The sequence below is a fragment of the Callithrix jacchus genome, chromosome 5 (genome assembly GCF_049354715.1).
Source record: "Callithrix jacchus isolate 240 chromosome 5, calJac240_pri, whole genome shotgun sequence".
Lineage (NCBI taxonomy): Eukaryota > Metazoa > Chordata > Mammalia > Primates > Cebidae > Callithrix > Callithrix jacchus.
In genome coordinates, this window is record NC_133506.1 from 118,589,123 (window position 1) to 118,609,444 (window position 20,322).

Genomic DNA, 20,322 nt, shown 5'->3' on the forward strand with positions numbered 1-20,322 from the left:
AGCAATTGCCTTTGTTGCCTCCCAAGGTGCTGGGATTACAGGTGTGAGCCACCACGCCCCACCCCCTTTTTGTTTTATAAGTAAACTATTGGCCAAAAAGGGCCACATGGAAGAGAAAGGCATCCAGTTGATGAACAAGTCACTGAAGCACTTTTTGCAGACCTGGGGCAGAAGTCATGGGTTCATGACCCAGTTCTGACCTTCCAGGCTGTGGGACTTCCAAGGCAGCTGCTGAGCCTGGAACCCAGCCCCTCCCCTGTTCTTAGGCGATGAGAACATGGAACACAGATGTTCTTCCTCTTTGAGGCCCCAGTCTGGTTCCTGACGTGTAAAAATCATTTGATAAAGACATAACTGCTACTGATAAGCAAACCCAAGGGCTTTAGCATCTCGACTGGCCAGACCTACTGGGTGGGAAATTCAAGAGGCCTGCCTGCTTGGGGCTGAATGGCTGCTTTCTATCTGTTCTAATGACCGCCACATCACAAGTCATCTGCAACCACTTACATGTCTGCATCTCCAGAACCTCTCTGCATGTGGTTGCCCCATGTATCTCCTACTTGCCCAGTGTCTACCTCCCATGGTCCCCTGCTACTGAAGGCTCTACCCACCCCCTGCCCCACCCCCAGCCACAGAGGGCACAGACTGAGCGCAGATGGAACAGGTAAGTTTTATTTGGACTTTCAACTTGTTCAGAGAGCACAGGGGCCCCCGCCTCCCCTCTCCAGGCTCCCTTCCCCATTTCCCCTCCCTGGGGACGATCAGGGTTCAATGACAAGTGTCCTTGGCCCCTTCCCTGCCCAACACACCCCTTCACTCCCCTGTTCTATGGAGGGGAGGGGTGCGGGAAGGTGGGGCCTGGAAGAGTTGAATCAGAGCGGGACATGCGCTATCAGTAGCAGCCACTGCTCCACGCCCGGAGCTGAGACCTGGGAGAGGCGCGCAGTGGAGGGGGGTGGATTCATTGTGGGGTAGTAGGCTTTTGCCATAGGAGGCTCCCCACCTCAGCCCTGGGGACCCCCTGGCCTCCTGCTTACCCGTCCTTCTGAGGGTATGACTCTGAGGTAGATTTCACAGAGGAAATGTAGGTGGGTGGGTGGGGTGTGGGAAGGGGTTAGCTCTTTTGAAGTTGATCTCCACAGCACCCTGGGCCTGTTCTCAGGTTCTGGCCTGGGAGGCAGGGGCTGATGACACCCACCCAGCTAACAGAGGCTGAGTCACACAGGGCTCCAGGGCACCTGTGGTGTCAGGGGCTCCGTGGAATAAGGGTTGAGGGGGCATCTGCCTTGACTATCTGTGCCTCAGTACCAGGGGCGCCAGAAGGAGGGCATGGGCCTGGGAGGCTGGAAGACAGTCCCCTCTCTTCCAGGGGCACGGTGCAGGGCCCTGGCTCTCTGAGAAGCCTCTGTTGGCTAGATCTTCCCAGTCCTCCAGAATTCTCCCTCTCTGCTCCTCCCTCCCTTTTCACCAGAGTAAGCAGAGCAGGAAAGGGAGGACAGGGCTGGCCTACAGGGAACAAGGAACAAGATGCCTTCCTCCCCCAATGGGGGCCCATGCCATGAGCCCTAGGCTGGCCACGGGATGGAGACACTGGCATCAGTGCATAGAGCAGGCCCTGGGACCCCAAAGACAGCTTGTGGGTGTTCCCCGGAGAGAGCCTGGTCTAAGAAACACGGACATTTGGGGAGGGGTGGAGGAGCTCCTGGAGTCCTCTAACACCTTCCCCCCACTCCAAGGCCCAAGCACTAGACACCTTTTTGGATCCAACTCTGTTTAAGAACAGACAGGCAGAGGGAGAGGCCTGGGAGGGGTATGCTGTCCCCATCCCAGCCCAAGTCCCCACCTCCCAAGCAGAAACCAGGAGTGTGGGGGGAGCCTCGGCTAACCTCCCAGGAAGAGCCAGAGCTGAGTGGTGCCTGGACCAGGGAAGACGGCACGCACGTTGACTCGGTAGCTAGTGGAGGTATCTGGGGGTCGCAAGGGGCAGGGGCCCCCCACGAGATTCATGCAGCATTCAAAGTGAGTGTTTGGGGTGATAGGAGAGGACAGAGAAACAGCCAGTGAGTGGGGGTGGCGCCCTAGATCTTGCTGTTCTCCAGGTGGGAGTCAATGTGTTTGATGAGGGCATCATCCGGGTACCCGACAGGGAAACCCAGCTGGCAGAGGGGGCAGCTGCGGATGTCAGAGCCCACTGTCTCCATAAGCAACTGTGGAGAGAGAAGGAAGTCACTTACCATCCCCAGCCCCCACCCATGGTCCCCACATCCCAGCCTGCCCTATCCCAGGACCCAGGGCAGGGAGGGCTGTGGCATGCAGGAGGGGTCTGGGCACCCTTTCTCCAGCACCATCCTCCCCCACACCAGCTCAGTGTCCACTCCCCTGCCGAGGAACAGGGTCCCCAGGAGGCAGGTATGACAGAGTCACTGATCAGCTTGCCAGGACATCTGTAGTAATGAGGGAAGCCAAGACCCAGACATGCCCCCAGAGTGACTAAGAGACAGCTCTTGGGTCACTCAAAGCAGTGGACAATCCTAAACAATGTACAACCCCAAAATAATTTTCTGTCTGGCTTTGGAGTATATTTTGGTCTTTCCAGGTTGCAAGGGGTGGCTCTGACATTCAGGGAACTCATTATTTCTGTGAAATGACAGAGCCCTGAGATAGGCTTCTGTCTTCTAGGACAGACAGAAAAGGGAAAGGGCTCTGAAGCCTGAAGGAGGGAGCTGGACCAACAGGCCTGTCCCTTTGTTGGCTGGTGGCCAGCTATGGTCAGCAGCCACAATCACCATGGCCAATATAATTACAGATGCTTGAGCCAGGCATTGTGCCAACCACTTTAAGCTCACTGCCTGCTTCTTAAGAACCCTGTAAGATAATCAGATACTATCATCATCGTTCCCATTTTGCAGATGAGAATACTGAAGATCAGAGAGGATAAGTAACTTGCACAAGGTCCCGCAGCTATTAAGTGGTAGAGTCTGGAATCAAAGGCAGGACTGTCACTCCAAAGACCATATCCTTTTTTTTTTTTTTTTGAGATGGAGTTTCGCTCTTGTTACCAGGCTGGAGTGCAATGGCACAATCTCAGCTCACCGCAACCTCCGCCTCCTGGGTTCAGGCAATTCTCCTGCCTCAGCCTGCCGAGTAGCTGGGATTACAGGCGCGCGCCACCATGCCCAGCTAATTTGTTGTATTTTGAGTAGAGACGGGGTTTCACCATGTTGACCAGGATGGTCTCGATCTCTTGACCTCGTGATCCACCGGCCTCGGCCTCCCAAAGTGCTGGGATTACAGGCGTGAGCCACCGCGCCCGGCCCAAAAGACCATATCCTTATCCAAGGAAATGAACGAAATCTTAATGGGGCAGGCCCCAATTTCTGGCAACAGAAGGCCACGGGAAAGAGAGGTGAAGGGACCTAGACTGTGGCCAGGGATCCAAGGAAGGTGAATAGTTTGCGCGCTGACACCCAAAAGGGGCACCCCAACGGAGGGTGGGGCTCTGGGGTCTTCTCAAGGCCCGGGGCAGGTGGAACGCGGGTGCCCCACTCACATTGATGGATGGCCAGGACTGCGCGTGCTCGGCGTGGGTGTAGGCGGTGGCGGCGGGCGACTCCGGGATGGGGAACCCTGCGCAGAAGGACGCACAGCGGATGGTGCCCACCTCTGGGCTGGGCGGGCTGGTGGGCACAGCCCACTCGTCCTCCTCCGAAGGCTGCTTCTCGAAGCGCAGCCGGATGCCCTCGAAGGCGCGCCGCGGGCTGAGTGGCCTGCCAGGGCCATAGAGCTCGCCGCCGTAGGCCCGGGGCTTGGGGAGCGTGGCCGCCTCGGCCTGCAGCCAGGGCGGGGAGGCGCCCGCATAGGCCGCGCCCTCCACCAGCTCGGAGTAGCTGCGGCGGCTCTGGAAGCCGGCCTTCACGTGGTGACTGGGCGGCTTGGCATAGGCATGCTCCGCCAGCGTCCTCTCCCCCGGCGGGGGCGGCCGGGGCTGCGGGGCCGGGCAGCTGGGGGGCACCGGGGAGCGGCGCTGCGGGCTGGGGGACTGGCACGGTGGCGGCACCGGCGAGCGGCGCTGCGGGACGGGCGACGGGCAGGAGGGCGAGGCTGGTGAGCGGCGCTGCTGCGGTGAGGGGCATGGGGGCACGGGAGAGCGGCGCTGGGGCACGGGGGACTGGCACGGTGGGCACGGGGGCGCCGCTCGGGCAGGCGGAGAGGGGGAGGGGCACTGGGGGGCCGGGGAGTGGCGCTGCGACAGCGGCGAGTGCCTCTGGCCTGTAAGAGAAACCGGGACAGGGTCGGGGGACAAAAGTGCAGAGAGAAGACCTCAGAACTGAGGCGGCGGCGACTTGCCCGAACCCATGCCCATCCATTCCAGGCCACAGGAAAGGAACTAGAGGGTGGTGCCCAGGACCAAGATGGTTGCCATGGCTACCCGGTCTTTCTCGGGGTCCCGCGGCGGCCTCCCCCTGCCCTGCCCCGCCCCATCTTACCGCCACTCCGGGCCTGCTCCTGCAACAGAGTCCTCAAGATTCTCCCCTGCAGGGAACTCAACTCCCGAAGCCGGCCCAGCTCCTCCGTCAGCTCCGTGTAGGCCAGCGCCAAATTCACCCTGAAGTCAGAGGGCAGTGGGGAAGAAGAGAGGGACAGTGGGTCTACCACCCCAGCTGTGGAGGAAGAACTGGCTCTGCCCCAGCATCTGGCCCCACCGTGCTACCTCCCACCGGCAGGGCCCTCCGATCCCAACTGCAGAAATCCTCCCTACCTTTAAGGTCCAGCTCAAAAGCCACCTCTTCCAGGGAGCCTCCCTCTGCATCCTGAGACCCATTCCCTGGGCTAGGGCAGTGGTTCTCAGCCTAAGTGCAGGGACAGGGAGCAGAGAGATTCCAAGGGCTCCCTGAATCCCTGCATGCATTAGGCACTGTCGGTGGTCTGAACACAGCTCATACAAGTATGTGTGAATGTTTTTCTAATCAGCGCAAAAGTTGTAATGATGAATTAAAGCACAGATTCATCAAAAAGCTGCACTGAATTTATAGTAGCTTCTGCCACTGTGAATTTTCTCAAGCAGTGCATACTAAAAGTGTTATAAGTAGAATCTGTATACTGGGAGTGGGATCCATGAAGAGTCCTCATCTTTGAAAAGGTTGGGGACCCTGCTGCAGAGAATAGCTGGTTCCATAAGTGAAGATGGTTTCCTGCCTGGTGGAGGTGCTAACTGATAAACTTCACCCCAAGCCAGCCCCATTCCATGTGCACTGCTCCTGGCTCGACCTCAGAGCTGCCTCTGGGCTCTTTGCAGCCTCGCCCCTTCCAGGACCTTGCTGTACAAGTCCACCAGGCCCTTCACACTGAGATCTTTGTGAACACCTGCTGTTCACTGCACACTTGCAGGGAGTGCCAGTCACACCGGGCACTTTTCAAAGGCTGCCTTGTTCTAGAACTTTATGGGGAGTTCCTAGAACTTTATGGGTGAGGATTACATCACTGTATTTATTTATTTACTTATTTATTTATTGAGATGGAGTTCTGCTGTTGTTACCCAGACTGGAGTGCAATAGAACGATCTCGGCTCACCGCAACCTCCGCCTCCTGGATTCAAGCAATTCTCCTGCCTCAGCCTCCCGAGTAGCTGGGACTACAGGTGCACACCACCATGCCCAGCTAATTTTTGTATTTTTAGTAGAGATGGGGTTTCACCTTGTTGACCAGGATGGTCTCGATCTCTTGACCTCATGATCCACCCGCCTCGGCCTCCCAAAGTGCTGGGATTATAGGCGTGAGCCACCACGCCTGGCCAGGTCACTGTATTTATATTGCCAGCACCTTGTCCAGGACCTGGAACCCAGCAGGTGTTCAATAAGTGGATGATGCATTTGAGCCTCTCCCTCCATTTTTCTTTCTCCCTCCCTGCTTCCTATTCAGGCATCTTGGGCACCCACCCTCATGGAGCTGGAACAGACTTGGCAAGGAGCCTCACTCACTTCCTTTGCCCTTCCCTTCTCTCTAGGTCACTTGCAACCCAGAACCATGGAAGGTCATCACTCCACTGCCCTCTGCTTTCTCCTGGTGTGGCCTGCATGGCCCCAGGAGCCCTCTCAGACCTCATGGGAGGCTCTGCCATGCCCTTAGGTCCTGCCTTCATCACTGTTCTAAGTGTGAACGAGCCCTGAATCTCCCTGAAGGCAGAGATTTAGGTTTCTTTGGCTCTCCCAACCTCCAGCTCCAGAAGGGACTCCGGAACTGAGTGGAAGCTGGAGCTGGAAGGAAATACCAGGTGTCACTCCAGACAGATTTCCTCCCAGGGGAGGTCTTGTTTCAGGACAGAGAGGTCAAGAGGGCCCAGTTCTAAAGCCTGGAGGACACTGTCCCCACCCCATAGTGATGCACATGTGGATGTGAGAGCGTGGAGGCAGGTGAGAGGCCAGGCTGATGAATGAGAAAAGGGGTGAGTGAACGTAGGGGTGTGTGTGTGTGTGTAACCCTAAAGGAGAGGAGGGGAAGTCATGAGGTTAGGGCTTCAGAAGGCAGGGCTCCCTGCTCTCGCTCACTGGCTCTCTCTTACTAATCCTGGGGCAGAAACTGTCCCTCCCACAAGACTATTTTTAACCCATTTGGGCCAAAGCCAAATTACTGCAAATGGGCCAGGTCTCTGAGAGACAGCCGTCTTCTCAGGGAGGGAGAGTCCTCACCACCCATCTGATGGTGGGTAGGGCTGGGCAGACAGAGGGGAAGGAGTCCCAGAAGCTGCTGCTGAGACCCTGCAGCCTCCATCCCATCACATCTCAGCCCTCATTTTTGCTAAATGTGTCCTGTGCCCCCTCACCCTCAGCTTATGGGTCTGTGGGAAGAAATGGCATCTCCCCCATCAGACTGGGAGGGCCAGGTGTGTCCCACATCAAATCAGGGACTCCCCAGAGGAAGGCTCCCCCTCCAGACCGGAGGACACCTGAGGGCAAGAGCTCAGACTGGGGGCTTTCGGAGGGCAGAATCCTGCTATCCCCTTGGCAGCAGGGTCAGGAGAGGGCTCTGGGCAGGGCATGGATGGAATGTGGTCCTCTGTCCACATAGCCACAGCTTCTCCACCCATCCACTTTCACTGTTGTATTTCAGGTGACAGATACAGGTCGTCATCTTCACACCCCGCCTCAAAGATTTCAGCTGCCATACTCAGTTCCCAGGCCCCTGTCACTCCCCTGCTTGCCTCCCTCCCCTTGTCAGGAGCTACCCCAGTTTCTATCACCCAGCTCCTGGCATCCTTCTCACAGTGAAACAGACAGGGTGGCTGAGAATGGAAGGAAGCAGCCCCTGGCCCAGAATGCCCAGCCCCTCTCCCAGCTCTGCCACCTGGGGCCTGGGGCAGGTGGGTTCTATCCACCCAGAGCTTCAGGCAACCTTCACAAAAACTGCTAAGTTCCCGAAAGGTGATCGACCTGACCTCCTCCTGATGCCCTGTGGCCTTTTGGGACCTCCCCCTTCATTGAGTGTCTCTCTCCATCTCAAGATGCAAAGGCCTGGGCTGCTGAAGATGCTAACGACCTCAATGACTCACTGAAAACACTGCCAATTCAGTGGAAAAAAAATCTCGACTTCACAATACAACCAAGAGTTGCACACGTGCGCCTAAATACGCATTCCATTTCCTGGCTTCCTGGACCACACCTGAGCACTTTTTTGCCGTCATGACTGTTTGGGAAGAATGGGGCAGGTAAATAGTAGCAGATGGCTATATCTGGATGCCACTGTATTGCTTACATGACAGGAGAAAGTTCTGAGTCTTTCAGAACCTGGGAGGCACCCAGAGAGAAAAGAATCAGATGGTCTGTGTAAGTGCTCACCCCAGGCCAGGCACTCTGCTAAGAACTTTATTCATCTGCACAGCAACCCTACGACATTGCCACTGTTACCTTCCTTTTATAGATCAGAAAACCGAGGCTTACAGAGGTTAAGTCACTTGACCAAAGTCATAAACCCTACTAGCAATGAAGTTGCTGGCATGGGAGCTCTGGCCCTCTAGACTCCGAAGTCCAGGCTACTGACAATGCTATACCATCCCCCAAAGAACTGGGAAGGAGGGGAGAGGAAAGGCAAGGCAGAAGCAGAAGGGAAAGGCGAAGAGGAGGAGGGGGCCGGGGACCTTGGGAGTGGCCTGGAAGCCTTGAGAATCACCATCACTTCTCTGGGAAGGAAAGGAAGGTGCTAGATACATATGGAAATGGAAGATCAGAGCGATTAAGGGGCTGGCTCAAGGTCACAGAGTGGCAGTGGCACACAGCAGATTCAAACACAGGCTCTTGGCACCTCAGCCTGCCAAACTGGCACCTTCGGAGGAGCCAGAGAGCAAATGGCAGAGCTGGCAGGAAGGAGGGGCCCCTGGGCTGCAAATCATTCCACCCTTCATATCCTTTCATTCAGTCTTTCCATGAATAATTCAGGGATCTCACACACTCTTCTGGAGACAATAGTCCTCATTGTACTATTAAAGCAACTAAGATCAGTAAGGTCTACCACGTAAGTGACCTCCTCTGTAAATAGCCTCTTTCTGCCCACACCAGCTATGAGACATTCGGGCTCTCGAGTGCCTGGTGCTGCCCTGGAGCCAGGTGAGGATGCCTTGGGGTCCAAATTCAGGCTAGTGTGGTGCCATTAGAGCTGGGGATGGCCTTGAGAACAGGAGTCAAGGAGCCATGGTCACTCGTCACTCTAGGAGTGGGGTTGATATAGCACATGGCCAAGACTGTGGACAGAGTTGAGGGTCAGGATTAGGGATCGAGTTAGTTAGGGATAGGAATGGTAAAAGGGTTAGGATTAGGGTTAAGATTAAAGCTGTTCACATGGTCAGAAACATCATCTGATTCAGAATTGGGGGGAAGACAGAAATCCAGCCTTCCCGGGCCCTTCCATCCTCGAGGTGGTGCCCCAGCCACCTCGCCCCGTGGGGGAATTTAGGGACCAAACTTTCCACCACCCGCAGACACACCCAGTGGCGGTCTTCCCACCCGACCCTCGGGGAGGGGACCACAAGCACCGGGCCGTGGAGCGGACTTGAGGTTGCGGGCCTCGGGGAGGAGGAAGTTGCTTTGCAACAACCCAGTGCTCCACCACTTCCTTTCAGGCGCCTTGAGCCCCTTCACTCTCCTCTGCCAGGTATGACTGGTGGGGTTCCCAGAGTCTGGCTCTTCATGGCAGCCACTGCCATGAATCCACCAGAGCTGACATGCCAGGTCTAGACACCTTCCCAGATGCGGCTGATCGGAGCAGCTCCGGGGTAGGCCTGGAAACCAGGGTTCCCATGTAGGTGGGGTACTCAGAGGTCCCAGTGTGCCTAGGACTGTCCTGGGTCACACTAGTCACCCCAGCATAATTATCAGTGTGCCCCCTTTCACTTTCAAAAGTGATCCAGCTTGGTCAACAAATCACACGGTCGCCCTTCACAGAAGGGCCTTCCACCTGAAGATGCTGAACCAGAAACACACGAAGAAGTGCCATCGCCCCATCCGCTTGGCATCTGCACTGAACTTATTCAACTTCTCAGATTATTTCACTTCTCTGTACCTCAGTTTACTAATCTGTAAAAGGGGGACAATACCTACATCACATTTGCAGGAATGAAATGAGATTTTGTAGATTCAAACACAGGCTCGCATAGTGTCTAGCATGGACAAAAATAAATAAACAAATCAGGAGAGTGCCCAGGAGACAGGTGGAGAAAGGAGGAAACTTGTTTGAGACTTTCTGGAGACCCCAGCCTAGTGACTTCAGTTTAAGAAGCAGGAAAGATGGGCATTTCCCATCGAAGGAGAGGGTGCCGGCACCAGCTGCCCCACCCTGCTGGCAGGCAAAGCACCAAGGAGTGGGGCTGAAAAAGCCCACGCACCCCTCAGACTCACCTGGGGCCCTTCACCAGCCTGTGGGAGCCCCCGAGGCTGCAAGTACTTAGGGGTTAACTCCTGTTAGCTCAGCGAGGGTGCCCCGGCCGAAGGGGACTTGAAAGAAAGGAAGTAGGGAGGGTGAGAAGCGTGAAGGGGGAGGCCCTGGGCCCGCTGGTTCTGAGGCAGGAGGCTATGCTCAGGGTATGCGGGGGTCTCTGACTTCCGTCCTGACCCACCCCATGCTGCCCTTGACCTCCGTGCAGAGTTTCCATCCTCTCTCTCGAGTTCACACTTCTTCCCACCACTAACCGCAGCCCACGCAGAGGCTTGTGGGTGGAGAGAGGGGCGGGGGGGTGGTGTGGAAAAGGGCCTGGACTGCAGTGCTGAGCCCCCGACATTGGGAAGAAAGAAAGGCCTAAAGTTTTCTCCTCGTTGCCCATACTGAGTCCCCATCTTCTCCCAGATGGACCCCGCACAGATGAGCCCACCCTCCCTTCCTGGGCCCTCATTCCTGTCACAGACCCCCTGTGCCCTCAGAAACATCATCCCTCTCAAGAAGCGCCCCCCCATTTCCCCTCCCTCTCCGCCCCAGGCCAGGGAGTGGGCCCAGAGAGGAGGGGGCTGTGGGTGCTGCACCGGCCACCTGGGCTGGGGCCCCCAGGGGTCTTTACCTTCCTGTGCATCCTCAGGAGCAGGGCGGGCTCCGCTCCCACCACCTCCCTCATCACTGCCTTTGGCCTCTGTGTGACCCCCAGTGGCTCCTCCTCTAGGGCAGTTTGTCCCCCTGGGCTCTGTTCCCCTGAGGGTAGTGGTCTGGCCCTGTCTGGTCTGAGTGTCTGTTTTCAAGAGAACATTAATGGCCAGAACTTGTGGGCCAGGGACTGGGAGAGGAGGGACTGGGAAACCCTGCAGCTGGGGCTAGGACCCAGGGAAGGGAATTAATAGAGAGTTGGGGGTCGGGGGTTAACCTTGAGGACTCCTGCAATAAAACTGGCTGCCCTGGAGGTGTCCAGACCAGGACAGGTGGGCACCTGTTGCCATAACAGAAGACTCCCGGCTAAGCATGGGCTGGACTCAGGAACTGTGTGTCCCCTCCTCAGCCTTCAGACCCTGGTCCTCCTCACCCCAATCACACCCTCAGCCTGATCATCCAGCCACAGCACTCATGCCACTCCCGGAAAAGCCTACTTGTAAAACTCCCTCCAGCCTGGAAAGTCAGGTGGAAGCAGAAGGAAGAAGGGCACTAGTGGGGAAGAGGAGCTGAAAGCAAGTGACGGAGCTTCCTGGTGCGGGGAGGACAGGGGAGGGAGCCCTCGGGAAGCAGCCTATTACCAAAAGGAGCTGAGTTTATAAGAAAATAAAACTACTGGGGGAGTGAAGATTTCCTGAGAATTAATGCTTATCAAACCAGGACTATCCAGAGATGCTCGGCTGGCTTGAAAGTAAGCGTGTGGCTGGGCAGCAGGGAGCCAAACCACAGCAAAGGTGGGGAGGAGCCAGGAGACGGCCTCTGGTAAAGCTGTGGGGCTAGGCCCCAGGCAAAGCCTAGCTCCCTCCAGCCTGAGGAGGGCAAGTGCCTTGTGGGAGGAAGGGAAGGGGCTGCGCTGGCCAGAATGGGCAGCATGGATGATGTGGCCTCCTAGCCCCCTATGGGGTGGGCTTCCTTTCACTCACACAATACAACCTTGGCCCCTGGGGAGCCACTGCCCCTTCTCTGCCTCTACCCACTGCCTCACCTTCCTCTCCCATCTCTCAGCAATGACTGGCCCCTGAGCCCATGAGGGAAGCTTGGGATCCAGAGAAGTAGAGTCAAGTCAGTAAAGAAAGGCCCCTGGGATTCAAAACCTGAAGAGCCAGACTCCAGCCCCAGCAGAACGTCCTCCCTTGGAGATCTACAAACTTGGGGAACTTCACTGCTGGTCTGATAAGAGGGGACTGGGCTCAGCGACCCATGAAGGGCCCTACAGCATGAATTCCGGGGCAAGCTAGGATTCAAGAATGTGTGTGTTGTGTGTGTGTGTGTGTGTATTCCAGGTCTGGGCATATGGCTACAATGGGCCCAAACCCCAGCCACAAGCTAGGGTGGACTCTCTCCACTAAGGCCTACCTGAGGAGTCCCACCCACTAGTCCCATGAACTGGGTTCTCACCACCTCCCCAGCTATCACAGCTCCACCCAGGCCTTCACTCTAAGGTGGGGAGGTAGGAGAGGGGTATCCCTACTTGGCCAGAGGCTGGGAGGAAGATGAGGGAGAAGCCTGCTGAGCAGAAGACCTCTGGAGCCCCAGAGCTGGGTATGCTGCTGTGCAGTGGAGGGTTAGTTCCTGACCCTCTCTGGGCCTCCGTCTTCCCCTCTCATTAGAGTAGGGAGTCTGTGCCACACAGTTCATTTAGGGGACAGGACTTAGGCGGAAAGAGGTTTGAGCTCTATTTCTCAGAAAGTGGGAGAGGGTGCATTCGGTGTGGATGTGAAAGGCACCAGGCTTCACTGTTGCCGGGCGGCTACTCACCCCTCCCTTGCTGCCCAGTGCCCCCAGAGGCCCCAGAGCTGAGCTCCCCACTGACACAGCTCCCTTGCCACTCCCTGCTGCCCCTTTCTTGGTAGGATTCCAGGGAGCACCCCAGCAGAGCAGATTCTAACTCCCCACCCCACGGCTGTGTGAACCCATGGAAGCCTCTCCTGTCTCTCAGCCTCAGGTCTCTCTCTCCCAAGATCAGCAGACAAGGCCCAACAAATCCCAAGAGACACCAACTCCCTCTTCCTCACTAAGGAGGGGAGGAAGAACCCAACTGGCTGGGCTTTGTCATTGGAATAGAAAATGGGCTGGGCGTGGTGGCTCAAGCCTGTAATCCCAGCACTTTGGGAGGCCGAGGCGGGTGGATCACAAGGTCAAGAGATCGAGACCATCCTGGTCAACATGGTGAAACCCCATCTCTACTAAAAATACAAAAAATTAGCTGGGCACGGTGGCGTGTGCCTGTAATTCCAGCTACTCAGGAGGCTGAGGCAGGAGAATTGCCTGAACCCAGGAGGTGGAGGTTGCGGTGAGCCGAGATCGTGCCATTGCACTCCAGCCTGGGTAACAACAGCAAAACTCTGTCTCAAAAAAAAAAAAAAAAAAAAAAAAAGGAAAGAAAATGGGGCCCTATGGAGGCCCAAAGCTCAGTAGGGGACACATACAGCAGCAAAGCAGCTGAGTGTCACTTAGCCCCAGCATCTCCAGAAGAGATGGGCTCGGGCCCCAGAGGAAAGAAAAGATCCCAATCACTCAAGGACCCCAACTCCCAGGAGTTTGAGACCAGCCTGACCAACATGGAGAAACCCCATCTCTACTAAAAATACAAAATTAGCTGGGTGTGGTGCATGCCTGTAATCCCAGCTACTCAGGAGGCTGAGGCAGATGAATCACTTGAACCTGGGAGGTGGAGGTTGCAGATAGCACCACTGTACTGCACTCCAGGCTGGGTGACAAGAGCGAAACTCCCTCTCAGAAAAAAAAAAAAAAAAAAGAACCCCACTCCTTTCCTATGAAGGATGCAGAGCAACAGCAGCCCAGACACCGCACCCTTGAGGGCTGGGAGGAGAGGTCTCCCAAACAATACAGGGGGACCAGGGTTAGGGTTACCGATGTGACTTACTGATCATCCCCAACTCTTTTCACCCATGCCATGTCCCGCTCCGACTGGTTGGAGGCCAGATCCTAAGGAAGAAGATGGAGAGGTCAGAGCCCAAGTTCACCCTGGCCAGGGCCCTTCTCTACCGTTCGCTGGCCAGTGTGTACACAGTGGGGAAGGCCCAGCCCTGGACCTCCAAAGGCTATTCCAGGCCCCTGCATTTACCTGGGCTCGGGTCTCCTGCAGCTGCTTTAGCTCCCCCTGCAGCCGCTCGCATTCAGCCTGGAGCTGCTCCTCCCGGAGCTGAGCCCCCCGGGCCTCTCCCTGTGCGGCCTCCAGAGCCTCTTCTAGACGCCGCCGTTCCAGGTCACTCACACTGGGTGTGGAGCTCGGCCAGCCTGCTGTTGGGGGAGAGGACAACATCAGGTGGGCTTGGCTGCCTCCTCCAGCTCCCAAAGCACAGAGTGAAACAGGGGAGGATGCAGCATGGGGGATCCAAGAGAGAAGCCAGGACAGCTAGCCAAGGAGGGTGACCCAGACAAGGGCAGCGAGAAAAGATGGGCTGAGCCACATTTCTAATCTTCCTGGAGGCCAGGAGAAAAATAAGATGGGCTCCTGAAGGCCTTACTGGCCAGGCTCAAGTCTAGAGCATCTTCAGGGGCCTCTCCTAGTCACAGCCAGAGACCGGCAGTGGGGGGACTCTGGGTGGGGGTGCCCTCTGCTGGCAGGCATAGGAATTGCAATGAGATGATCAGGAATGCCCGAGATAGAAGGGGAGAAATTTGGGTAACAGTGGCTGAGGGGAAAGGATGATGGGGAGATTGTGGAGATATAGACTATTACAAATGGGACGGTAAGTAAGCAGGAGATGTCTAGTAATGTTGAAATAGGGGCTGGGGACTAGGAGGTAAGTCGGGGTCACTGAGATCTCACCATGACTCAAGCCAGATCCCCCTCTTAGTGCCAGGTAGTGAAGGTCCAAATCAGCGCAGGGTGGGGTGGGGGCTGCCGGTGGGCTCAGGTTGGAGAAGGCTGCATCCCGGAGGCCTTGCTGTTGCCGCAGCTGCTGCTCCAAACCACAGATCTGGCGCAGGTGCGTCTCCACCAGGGCCCTCTGGAGAGGAAGACAGGTGAGGGTCTGCACAGGTCCAGGACTTCCCCACGTCCAGAGAGGCCTCAGGTCACACATGCCAAGCCCACTCTCCAAGTGGCCTGGAGTGTGAAGTCTCATCTCTCAGCCACCGAAATGCAGCTCTTGCAGTCTGTTGCCCCTGGCGAGGTCAAGTTAAAGCCTCTGTTCTGTCATTAACACACAGGGACACTTAAAAGAACACTCAGCCACCTGTTCGGAGGCCAACCCGCCTTGGGAACATCAGAACTTCTATTTGCATCCGTGACAGGAACTTCTGGGTTTCACTCACCTCATCCATAAAATGGGGATAGCAGTCCCACACTCACCTCTTAGGGTTGTTTTGAGAATTAAAATGAGTTCATGTACGCCAGGTGAAAAGAACAGTGTCTGGCACACCCTAAGTGCCACATAAATATTTTTGATTATGAAGGCAAAGCAGCTATACATGAATACCCCATCACCCTCACCACAGCCTGGCGAGGATGTGATTATTTGCCCCACTTTTCAGAGGAGAGATGGAGGCTAAGTAACTTTTTTTTTTTTTACTCATCTGAGAGGCTAAGTAACTTAACTGAAGTCATGGCTTGGGGTTGGCTGAGACCATGTCTCCTGAATTTTTTTTTTTTTTTTTTTGAGATAGAGTCTGGCTCTGTCACCCAGGCTGGAGGGCAATGGCTTGATCTTAGCTCACCAGAGCTTCGATCTCCTGGGCTAAAGCGATCCTCCCAGCTCAGCCCCTGAGTAGCTGGGACCACAGGTGTGTACCACCACACCTGGCTAATTTCTTATTTGTATTTTTGGTAGAAATGGGGTTTTGCCATGTTGCCCAGACTGGTCTCAAACTCTCTGACCTCCCAGAGTGCTGAGATTACAGGCCTGAGCCACAATACCTGGTCTGTCTCCTGACTTTGACCTGCTCACGGGCACAGCCACACCCTGACTCGGAATCACACCCAAGGACAGGCCCATCCTTGCAGTCACACACTCCTGGTCACCTCTGCCCTCACCCTCACACCCTCCCCGGGGCAGTGCTCACAGGCAGAGGGTCACCCCAGTGTGAGAGCCAAACACACACACAGAGACAGAGGTTCCCAGGGGCCACTGCACGGCCAGGATGCACACAGTCACTGAAACATGGATAGCACACACAGTCTCCCTCAGGAGGCCAAACAGGAGGGCGCTAACAGATACACGTGAACACAAGCAGGGCACACACAAGTGGTGTGTGACACATGGGGTGGCATGCTGTCATAGCCTAGAATGCTCACACACAGAACTACAGGCACACACACAACCAGTTACACATCCTCAAGCACCCCCAGCTCCCCAGGCCTCACCATCTCCCCCAGCTCTGTCTCCAAGTCGCTCTTCTCCACACAGAGTTTCTCGTAGGCCTGGATCATCTCTCCAAGCTGTTCTTCCTGCTCCTTGTTCTTCTGTAACTGGATGGGGCCCAAGGTACCCGCCGCAGGGTCAGTCCGACACTGGACTTGGGGCTGGGGAGCTCCCCGCACCTCCCCACCCCCACCCCCAGCACCCTATGGAGGTGCAGGAGGAGCTGCAGCTGGTCTTAGGGAGGACCTGGCCATCTCTCATCAAAGGGGCAGAGGCCAGATCCTGGGGGGTGTGGAGAAAAGGGTATCAGAAACAGACAAGAGCAAGATGCTCAGGGGGTGCACCCAGCCTGGGAGGCTCACCTCATGCTGGAACTGGTTGAGCCGCTGCTGCAAGCTGACCTTTTCCACCTCCAGCAGGGAGCCATCTTTGATTTCATACAGAGAAAAGCCGTGCTCCTCTCCAAAGTCACTGATCAGTGGGTACTACGGTGGGGTAGGGCTTCAGGAGAGCATGTTCCCAGGTGCCCAGCCCAGGCCTCAGCCTGGCTGTGCCCCCAACTCCACAACCTGCCTCAGACCCTTGACCCTCCTTTTCCTTCACTAGTTGGATCCCAATTCCCATGGACCTGCAGGCATCTCCCACCAACCAGATCTGTTTTAGATCCCAGATCCAGCCCTTCCGAAGCCGACAGGGCCGAGTCCCCATCCAGAACAGCTATACCTCTCATGGGAGACCCTCAAGTTCCTAAGAGTCTGCACCATGACCCCTCTTTCAGATCCCTGGGATCTGCCAGATTTCCAGTCCTCTTCCCCACCCCACACACTCTACCAGGTGCCCCCTCTCCGGGTTCTGACCTTGATCTCGTAGACTTTGAGGCGGCGGCGGAGGGTAGCGTTCTCCCTCTCCAGGCCCCCCAGCCGTTCCTTGATGTCTCCATAAGCAGTGATGAGGGCAAAGTGGGAAGCGGAGCACATGTCGCCGCCAAGAGAGGGATCTCCGGGACCATCCAGCCACACCTCGCTGGGCCCCAGGGCCTCCTGCGTCAGGATGCTGATGTCGTCCTCGAACATGGACTCCATAGTGACCACTAGGCCCCGGCCCACACGGGGCCTCCTGTGAGAAAAGGAGCAACCGTGGACAGGGCCGTCTGTCTAGGGCTTGTCCCTGGTACCCCTCTCCCTGGTTCCACACACCCTGGTCAGGCTGAGATGCAACCCAGAAACTTCCTACCCAGAGCTCAGCGGGGACTCCCATGGCCCCTTCCCAGACTCCTCAGCCCCATCCTTTCTGCCGCCTTAGGGAAAAGGGGCTGAAACAGATGAAGACCCCGCTGCCAGGGTGCTGACAAGTAGAGACAAGTAAATCAGACCGGCAGCGCGGACAGGCTCATGCCAGAACCCCGGGAGACCTGTGGATACCAGGAAGAGGGCTGCCTTCCCAGCCAGGCCCGGCCGGGTCCTCAGCGCTTCTCCACCCCAGGCCTCACTTCCCCAAATACCTCGCCGCCCAGCTCCTCAGCCCGGGCCTCCGGCACCCCAGCTCCTCCCCAGGGAAGGCCCAGAGCTGCGCGAGGGTCGGCTGCTCCACAGTCCACACGCCCTCTGCTGCACCCCCGCCCAACTTCCCCGCTTCCGCCCGCAGGATCCCAGAGTTCAGGAAAAGGAAGCGCCTCCCCCGGGCGAACCGGGGCTGTGGCAGCCGTCCAGGATCCCTTGGCCCCTGACCTGAGACCCACAGGAAGTCCTTGGTTAAGTGTCACGGGGCGCAAACTGTAGAAGGGGGCCTAGGTGTAGGGGGACGCAAACGAATTCCCAAGGCGGTCTCAGGGTGCCCGGGCGCCAGGAAATGGGGAAACCTACGAGGGGGCAGGAATGACTCAGCCTCCCGAAAGCAGGAGTAGGCAGTGAGGGGGTGCGTGTGTACTTCTTGCAGGCCTGGTTATGAATGTGTGTCTGGGGTTGGCTTATCGGGGGGAGTGTGCGTCTGTGAATGAGTGTAGGTGTGTCAGTCAATGAGTGCCTTCGGGGGCGTAGGGGCGTCGGGACGGAGTGGGACAGCGGCCGGGAGGCTGGTGTATGTGCACGCGTGCGTGAGCGCGTGGGCAGGGTGGCACGTTCGGGCCGCGTGTCACGTGAGACGCGAGGGGACTGTCCGAGGTGTGTGCGCGCGTTGAAGCGTGTGTGCGCCCCGGAGAGGGGGCTCAGCAGGGAGCTGTGAGTTCAGACAGCGGGGGCCCCCAGGCCGGGCTGCCGGTGATTGGGGTGCAAAGGGCTCCGGCGCAGGCTCCGATCCAATCCGCCCCCCTACCACCCACAGCCCCATCTAAGTGCCAGGGAAACGCTTGTGACTGGGTCTGAGTAAGGAGTGTGTGCGCGCGTTTGTAGGGCCGGCCCCACCTTTAACCCTCTCCTTTCCACATCATCCCCTCCCCCAGTTCCGCGCGCCAGCGCTCACCACACCCCCCAGACCCCCGCCCGCCCCGCTGCGCCCACCCCGCTGGCCGGGCTCTGTTCCCGGGGCCCTCCCACCAGTGCCTCCTTCCTCCGCATTCCTCTCCCGGCCCAGCGCCCGAGTGAGCGCAAAGAAAGGCGGCCGGGGAAGGGGTGAGTGCCTGGGTCGGCCCAGGCCCCTCCTGCGGCCCCTTTAAGAGCCGCCCTTTAAACCCCTTTCGCTCCGCCGACAGAAATTGTCGCCCCTCCCCTCTCAGGGGCCGAGACCAGGCAGCCCCCTCCCCCACAGCCGACCGAGCCCAGGGCCCCCCGGACACCCTCCCGGGGCCGGAGAAGGGGCTCCGGGGGCGGCGCGGCCTGAGAGCAGCGGCGGAAGGGGACGCGAGGGGATGCGGACAGCCGAAGCCGGACCCTTCCCCTCCCAGCCATCCCTTGCGCTGCACGCCGCCCTCCCGCGGTCTCCTCCAGCCCACCCGACGACCCCCGGGGCCGGGCCCTGTCGCCACTCCCCTCCCCCCCCGTCCTAGCCTTAGCCGGGGACTCACAGCTGCTGCCGGTTCCTGCTTGTAATCGCAGCTTACCCCCTCTGCCTGCTCCCTCCCCAAACGGGCACCAGTGCCCCCACCCCCCTGGCACCGCGCTCTGCTCCTCGCCCTGTCGCCGCCGCCGGGTCTCTCCCCACCCCCCACCCCTCCCCCCAACCCCCTCCCTCCCGCCCGCCCCGCTCCTCCTCCGCCGCCGCCGCCTCCTCCGCCTCCTCCTCCCCGGCTGCTCCGGCTTTCTCCAGCTGGGAAGGCGCCGCGGACCCTGCCGCTGCCACCACCACGTGGCAAGGGGCGGCGGCCCCCACGCTGCATCTCCTCCTGGCAGCGCGCCCGGAGCCCACCGGGCTCCCTGCGGCTGCCGCTGCCCGCGCTGGCGCCCCCTCCCCGACGCCTCCCGGCGCAGTGTGGCGTGGTGGCGTGTGTTAGGGGCGTCTGCGGTCAGTTCAGGGGCTCCGCTGGTGCTTTGATTGTTTGGGTTGCTTAGTTCAGGGCTGTATATTTGGGGAGGAAGTGGGGCTGTTTATTTGGAGTTTATTTATTTATTTGGTCTTTGCGCTTTTCAGAAGGAAATCATTAGACCTACTCTTCGTTGCTCTTCGAAAACGGGACATTGCTGTGATAAATACATTGAACATAGGGTGCAGAGAGATTAATGCTGTAACTTTTATGGAAGTGAGAGTGAACTAAGGAAGTCAAAGATTAATTCAGGAGGAAGGACAGCAATTCTCTTCCCCGCACACCACTTCCCGGCCACCCACAAGTACCCACAGGTCAGGGCAATGAAGAAACAACAGATTTCACCACAAAGATTATTTGAGCACCTTCCAAACTGCTAGGCAAGAGAAACAAGTCTTTTGCCACTTTCCTGCTGTGTGACCTTGGGCAAGTTACTTTAACCTTTCTAAGTTGGAAATCTTGCCCCACCTAAGCACTCTCATGGAGGAAGAATGGGGATCAGAACCAAATGCGGCCTGCGAATGCTCAGGAAGTGTTAACGAGCCATTTTGAGTATTCCCTGGTGGTTTAAACAATGTGGACAGAGGCATGATCAGCCTAGCTGCAGGTAGGGAATGATCAGGAGAACCCTGGAGGACTCTGGCTAAAGAGCATCCTCTGTGGACAGCGGGGCAAACCCTGGAAGCAGGGGATAATCGGAGCAGGGGCTTTTGGCAGATTCAGCCTTTAGCTGTGAAGGCTGCTGGGAACCTGAGCCTACCTTTTTGGCTCCTGAGGTGGGAGGGTGGGAATCTCCAAGGGGGAGGATGGAAGAAAAAGGTTTCTTGCTCTCTCTGAGCTTTGGGAAGCAGCAGCTGCCATCTTTCCTCACTGCTGGGAGAAGGTTGGACTGAGAGGTGAGCTTCTCCTACCAGGAGAGCC

General features: G+C 57.4%; 1 protein-coding gene across 6 annotated transcripts; it reads right to left on the bottom strand.

Annotated features, from left to right (window-relative positions):
- Nucleotides 1-656: 656 nt before the first annotated feature.
- On the bottom strand, nucleotides 657-19,351 carry TBKBP1 (TBK1 binding protein 1). Of its 6 annotated transcripts, XM_078374273.1 has the most exons (11): nucleotides 18,946-19,080; nucleotides 16,805-17,063; nucleotides 16,310-16,432; nucleotides 15,950-16,054; nucleotides 14,414-14,594; nucleotides 13,706-13,881; nucleotides 13,505-13,566; nucleotides 4,760-4,850; nucleotides 4,488-4,606; nucleotides 3,551-4,269; nucleotides 657-2,207 (listed from the first exon to the last, which is right to left on the bottom strand). In XM_078374273.1, the coding sequence occupies exons 2-11, from the start codon at nucleotides 17,027-17,029 to the stop codon at nucleotides 2,182-2,184; spliced, it is 1,827 nt and encodes a 608-aa protein (XP_078230399.1). In that variant the 5' UTR covers nucleotides 17,030-17,063; nucleotides 18,946-19,080; the 3' UTR covers nucleotides 657-2,181. The 6 variants fall into 6 exon arrangements, with proteins under 6 accessions (XP_078230399.1, XP_035157262.1, XP_035157258.1 ...); XM_035301371.3 differs by lacking the exons at nucleotides 4,760-4,850; nucleotides 18,946-19,080 and adding an exon at nucleotides 19,207-19,351; XM_035301367.3 differs by lacking the exon at nucleotides 4,760-4,850.
- Nucleotides 19,352-20,322: the final 971 nt, after the last annotated feature.

Excerpts from the sequence above, each read along its gene's own strand:
- TBKBP1 (XM_035301371.3), bottom strand. The coding sequence starts at position 17,029 with ATGGAGTCCATGTTCGAGGACGACATCAGCATCCTGACGCAGGAGGCC. Across the intron at positions 16,055-16,309 it reads TCAACCAGTTCCAGCATGAG|TTACAGAAGAACAAGGAGCA; the intron begins GTGAGCCTCCCA and ends GGCCCCATCCAG. Across the intron at positions 13,567-13,705 it reads TGCAGGAGACCCGAGCCCAG|GATCTGGCCTCCAACCAGTC; the intron begins GTAAATGCAGGG and ends CTTCTTCCTTAG.